This window comes from Sparus aurata, chromosome 8 (assembly GCF_900880675.1).
Source record: "Sparus aurata chromosome 8, fSpaAur1.1, whole genome shotgun sequence".
Taxonomy (NCBI): domain Eukaryota; kingdom Metazoa; phylum Chordata; class Actinopteri; order Spariformes; family Sparidae; genus Sparus; species Sparus aurata.
Window position 1 is genome coordinate 12,687,903 of NC_044194.1, and position 6,333 is coordinate 12,694,235.

Below are 6,333 nucleotides of genomic sequence, written 5' to 3' on the forward strand. Positions count from 1 at the left end.
GCGTTCAGGGAAAATAACACACAAATCAATAGGAAATTCTCCAAATACAGCATTAATTCGATCTGCTTGTGTACCTTATACATTTAAAGCTCAGAGTTTTTCAAATTTAGTTTTTACAGTTAACATTTCGATGTGAGACCGGCGCGCTGGCGGAGGAGGAAGAAAAATGAGTGTTGAACGTGAGAAGTTGCTTTTGTGCATACTGCACGGATTGTAAAAGTAATGCGTGGGAAATCTTAGAGATTGCAGTTACCTTTTGCCATTTAGAGATCCTGTCAGAGCACTAATTTTATATTGTTGAAAGTTTTGCATTGCAACTAGTGAGCAGGAGTCGCCCTTTTATCAGGTAAGACTGCTCAAACACTGTTATTGTCTGTATCTGTTAAATGACCATCACGCATCTGTCTGCCTCCATTACCAGTGTACCCGTGTTTTGGTGATACTTTAATCATTCTTTTAGAACACTTAAGGGCTGATTCATTGGTGATTACTTGTAAAAGTACTACGTGAAAGTGAAAGTCACCCATATGAATCGTACTTGAGTAAAAGTCTCATGTGATCTGATTTTCAAAGTATTTAAGTATCAAAAGTGATTATCTTGCAAAAAATGAACTTAAGTATCAGATGTTGCAGTAAAAGTATATAATACATATATTTAAGTATATAATAATACAATATATTGTAGTATGAGTAGTAGTTATAGTAAAACATTTCATATTTCAAACACATTTTCAAATTTATGTCAAACATTATTTAATGCAGGGGTTGATGTTCTATGTGTGTATGTTTATACAATATGTGCCACATGCAATCTCTCTTTTAATCTGTTATTAAGGGTCAAAGGATGTTACATGAAGTACACATCTTCAGTGTCCCTCCATTACTAATAAGAAAGCTGCACTTGCCCTTTATGCAGTTTTTTTTTGTTTTTGCAGCAAGCACCAGAGCTCCTTTGGGGAAACATGAATTGTGCCAAGAAGAAGCGGTGCTGCCTCCAGTTTCTCCTCTCTTGGGTTTTCCTCTGCACCCTCTACCAGCTGACCATCAGTGACAGACTGCATGGGCCTCTGCCAAGGACCCAGATTGGAGAGGATTTGGGAGAAGGTTCAATAAAAGGGCTTGAGATGGCTCAGGGGCTGGAGGAGCCTCTTAGTGCAACACATGAATTAGAGCCCGCAGATCAAACAACATCAGAGATGCATTTGGCTCATCATACGGACACAACTACAGATTTTAAAGCACCCACCCTCACTGAATCTCCACCATCATCAATGGCAAATCAGACTTTTGTGGCCCCTGAGCATTCGCATGAGACACCCACACCTCAACATATTAGGAGCAAGTACCCTGCTGATTTATTCTCTGTTGAAGACCGCAGACGAGGCTGGGTGATCCTCCACATTTTTGGGATGATGTACATGTTCATCTCACTTGTGACTGTGTGTGATGAGTTCTTTGTTCCTGCGCTGAGTGTGATCTCAGACAAGCTTGCCATTTCTGATGATGTAACAGGAGCCACCTTCATGGCTGCTGGAAGATCCATCCCTAAACTTTTTGCCCTCATCATAGGACTCTTTGTCGCCCGCAGCTATGTGGGAATTGGCACAATCGTTGGCTCAGCAGTCTACAACATTTTGTTTGTGATCGGAATGTGTGCTCTGTTTTCACGGGACGTTCTTCATCTGACCTGGTGGCCACTTTTCAGAGATGTGTCTTTCTACATACTTGGCCTCATCTTAATCATCCTTTTCTTCCTGGATAATGTCATAATGTGGTGGGAGAGCATGATGCTGGTGACCGCTTACACTGTCTATGTGATTTTCATTAAGTTCAATGTACAAATAGAGCGAGCCTTCAAGACCCAACTGCTTAAACACAAGAACATTGTCAGAGTTATTACTGTGGTAAAACCTGAACAGGTAAGCACTCGTGTGATAAATGTAGTCAAATTGAATATATTATATAATTTTTCCCTGTTAACAATATTAGGAAATGTTGTTTCTCACAATGGAATAGTTTGCAGGTGTTTGACTAACTTTGACTAAATATAGCTCACTTGCATGGAAAGGCAAATCTATGTAGCTTTTAAGGACAACTTCTACTGTGATTTAATTTCACAAAATTGAAAATAGTTTGTAATGTTTCAATGGAAATATCATGAAAAAGCCCAAATTATGTTTAATATTAAGAAAACCTTTCTTAAAAGTCATGAATTTAAGTATCACATCACATTATGTGATCGTGAAAATGCAAAACAGATGCTATACAAGGTCCTGAAAAGAAAATGTAATGTTCACTCACGCATCATGTTGTCTTTCATTCAGCCATTCTCATCACAAAAAGCCTCAGAAAAATAAAACAGTCAGTCATGAAATGGTCAGAATCCCACATTACTCATCCCTCAGGACATCTATACTCCTACCTACCTAATCATGGGGTGAAATGTTACTTGCAAAGGCGTTGGGGAATGAAAGCTAACAAGCCAAACTAGTGCTTTGAAAAGCTACATCACTGTGCAAAACCGTAGCATCAAAGGATATAAAGGAGTAGCCAGAGAACAAGAAGGTACTGTCTGATCATATCTCAGGTATCCTTAGAAGTCGATCCGAAAATGTGCATACGTAAGAGCCAGTGCATGAAGTTACAATCGTAGGGAAATGGTCTCTTCGGTCTTCTTTGTTCAATACTGCTTTATCTTTGACCTGAGTGATCAACGTTCCAAATGCCTGTTCCTTAGGAGGACATGCCTGCAGGTAAGGACAGGTCAGCAGGCTCTGAAGATGTTGAAGGTGACAAAGATGACATCGATAAAGAGGTTGATGATGTTGAGACTGAGGAGAAAGTGAAGGAAGAAGAGGAGAAAAATGAAAAGCCCCTATCTCTAAAGTGGCCCGACACACCACGCAAACAAACCACCTACCTCTTCCTGCTGCCCATAATCCTCCCACTGTGGCTCACAGTGCCAGATGTCCGCAACAAGGTAAAGTCCCGGACACATTTCTGAAATCAGATTTGGTATCTTTAATACCTCAACTGTGTGTTTTTGGTTCCGTCCAGCAGAAATCCAGAAAATTCTTTGTGGTCACCTTCCTGGGCTCTATTCTGTGGATTGCTATCTTTTCCTACTTCATGGTGTGGTGGGCCCATCAGGTCAGTTGTAACATTAAGGATAAGGAATTTCAGATGTGTTGCTTTGCTGTCTGAGTGTGCAGACAACCATTGGTAGGCAACAGCTCTTAAATACAAAAAGACATGAGAGTGATGCTGTATCTTTTATTCAGTTTGAGCACATTGGTTTAAACATTTAGGTGGGCGAGACAGGCATCATATCAACCATTCTGGTTACAGAGACGTCCGTCCCTAACCTCATCACCAGTGTGATGGTGGCTCATCAAGGCCTGGGGGACATGGCTGTGTCAAGCTCTGTGGGCAGTAATATCTTTGACATCACTGTGGGGTGAGCTCTGATTAGCTGTTTTAGCTGGCAGCCACAAATGTTTACCTTCAGCGATTGAATTTTGCATAGAGGTCAATTGTGTGCTCGGGGGAACAAAGGCAGAATAGCAGAAAACATGAGGGCAGAAAACACGGTGACACCAGGAACAAAACAGGCGGACTGATAAAGATAGAGGGAAAGACACTGAGGAGGGGAGGGAAGACTAATAAGAGACAGGTGGGTGGCAGGTGGTCGAGTGGTTAGAGCGCATGCCACATATGCAGCCGACCCCGGTTCGATTCTGGCCGGAGGTCCTTTGCTGCATGTCACATCCCCCTCTCTCTCTCCCATATTTCCTATCTGTTTACTGCTTAATAAAGGTGTCTATGCCAGAAAAAATACATATATATTAAATAAATAAATAAGAGACAGGTGAAACCAGTAGGGCAATCACAAAAAGGTGGGGAAAACAAAGACAGGAAGTGGGAAGTTAAACATGAAAATATATCTACCAAAATAATACAGGAAAACTATAACAAATGCAAGTATCTATCTTTTGGGTTGGAGATTTTCCATTGAAGTCAAGTGTTCATGTGAGGTTGTGTGCATGTGAATACCAGGCACCTGCTTGCAGCTATGCAACGTACTTCTTTAATTTCATCCAAATCTCCCTAAACTACTGAATATACAGTAATATCAAGATCGTGTCTCAAATCGGTCCTGCTGAGAAAAACATTTAAGCCATTTTCCATTTGTGTAGCTTCTATACACTCTGAACTCTGATCTGATCGCATATAGGTGGGTGAGACATTCAGCATCTCAGAGGAGATTATGGGCCTGACCATCCTCGCTGCAGGGACGTCCATCCCCGACCTCATTACCAGTGTGATCGTGGCCCGTAAAGGCCTGGGGGACATGGCTGTGTCCAGCTCTGTGGGCAGTAACATGTTTGACATCACCGTGGGGTGAGCTCTGATTAGCCTGATGTTTCATGTTTGAAAAAGAAATACTGTTTAACATCCTGCTGTTTTTTTGTGTGTGTCTCTTCCTCTCTCTTGATGTTTTTCTTTATGAAAGACTTCCACTCCCGTGGCTCCTGTACTCAGTCATCCACGGTTTGGCTCCAGTGGCTGTCAGCAGCAATGGGCTCCTCTGTAGCACTACGCTGCTCTTCATCCCGCTCCTCTTTGTCATCACCTCTATTGCAACCTGTAAATGGAAGATTAGCAAGGTGCTGGGCTTGACCATGATCCTGCTCTACCTTATCTTCCTGGTGCTTGGTGTGATGCTGAAATATGGCATCATTGTCTGCCCTGTAAGTGTAGGTTAAAGAGCCTAAAATGATTGTACATGTTGCTGCATTTGTGCACATTCATGGACCAAAGTATAACAATTTAATTTCCAACATGTTGTTTGATTATTTTCACTCAACTGCTTTTTACGATGTTACAGTCTCTGAGAGGAATACAAGCTTTCTTCTTTTCCTTTGAATACATTTTCTCACCAAATGTAAAGCACATCATAATCATCACATCATGTTATATTCATCCAGGGATTTTTCTTTTTACTTCAAAAATCCTTCAAAAAAATACCTACATACTCACTTGCTCAATCTAGATACAGTAATTTGAAATATCACATTTCTATACAAGTGAGCAAACAGAAACCTTTTTTATGCATCATTGCAAATGTCTCACATTCATATTTTATGTAGAAGATGCTATTTTTACAGATAGAGGTTGAATGAAAGTATCAATAAATAGATATGAAAACGTCATGTTTACAAACTGCGTCTGTGGCAGTCTCTCTCTCTCTCGCTCTCTCTCTCTCAATACATAATCTTAATATAAATATAAACTGAAGAAAAATGAAGACACAATTAGACATTTCAGAATCAGAATTCCTTTATTTGTCCCGCAAACTGGGATATTTCTGTGTCACAGCAGCCAAAGGACAGTAATATTACAATAAAAAATAATAGAGGTTAAAAAAGAAACAATATGATAAAAAGGTAAGAAATAGAAATAGACTCATATACATTGTATATACATAATATAGTACAATATTGCTTTTGACTGTCCATATATAACAGCGTTCTAGAGGAAGTTAGACAATCATTGGCAAATTAAAAACAAGAAATCATATAATTATGGTTGAAGTAAAGAGAGTCTTTCTGAAAACAAGAACCAGAAAATACAACAAACTGTAAACTTACCAATTCCCATTGGTCAATTTCATATCAATTACTTCATGTTTTCCAAATCTCTCCCATATTTTGAATGATTTATTATACATTTGGACCATTTGTTAGAGTTATTATTAAGATAAGTAAGTAGGTAAGATAATCACATTTTGCAATTTGTTCAATACATTTTTAATTCACATTAATTTTCAATTTTATTTTACAATTCATATTTTGTCCTGTTTTTTTCTTTATTTATTTAATGTGTAATATAAGCATCATTTATGTGAATATTTCTTAATGTATGTGAGTAGAGTTGGAGAAAAAAAGACCAATTGTGCCAGCACCACCTGCAGGTTAAAAAGGAGAGGTACATAAACATGACCTATGTCACAACATGCACAAGCATTAACTTTATACTCATATTTCTATTTGGACTCTATTTACCTTACATTATTATTGTTTAGTTTTTCTTTATTTTTTATTTTTTTACTTTTCTGGTAATGTTTTCCAACACTTTGTCACCTCTGGGGCTCCATACAGGACAGGATATGAGGAGGAGTTGGAGAGAACAGTTACTCTTCTTATATTAAAGACATCTTAAATTGTTGACAGTGCATGAGTGCAGTATTATCATATTATCGTATCATTTTTGTATTAGCATGTTTGCATTGTGATGTGCACCAGTACTTCCGTCCGGGGAGCAACAGCGTAC

The 6,333-nt window shown here is 39.0% G+C and overlaps 1 protein-coding gene across 2 annotated transcripts; it reads left to right on the forward strand.

The window, feature by feature from the left end:
• The first annotated feature begins 1 nt into the window (after position 1).
• Positions 2-5,218, forward strand: LOC115586124 (sodium/potassium/calcium exchanger 1-like). Of its 2 annotated transcripts, none has more exons than XM_030424906.1 (6): positions 2-346; positions 936-1,919; positions 2,738-2,980; positions 3,058-3,150; positions 4,235-4,401; positions 4,514-5,218. In XM_030424906.1, exons 2-6 carry the CDS (start codon positions 963-965, stop codon positions 4,764-4,766), a joined length of 1,713 nt encoding a protein of 570 aa, XP_030280766.1. In that variant the 5' UTR covers positions 2-346; positions 936-962; the 3' UTR covers positions 4,767-5,218. The 2 variants fall into 2 exon arrangements, with proteins under 2 accessions (XP_030280766.1, XP_030280770.1); XM_030424910.1 differs by having other exon boundaries at positions 3-346; positions 3,061-3,150.
• Positions 5,219-6,333: the final 1,115 nt, after the last annotated feature.

Bases quoted from the DNA above. Each gene is read 5' to 3' on its own strand.
- LOC115586124 (XM_030424906.1), top strand. From the start codon at position 963: ATGAATTGTGCCAAGAAGAAGCGGTGCTGCCTCCAGTTTCTCCTCTCT. The intron at 2,981-3,057 runs GTAAAGTCCCGG...GGTTCCGTCCAG, and splicing joins TGCCAGATGTCCGCAACAAG to CAGAAATCCAGAAAATTCTT. The intron at 3,151-4,234 runs GTCAGTTGTAAC...GATCGCATATAG, and splicing joins TGGTGTGGTGGGCCCATCAG to GTGGGTGAGACATTCAGCAT.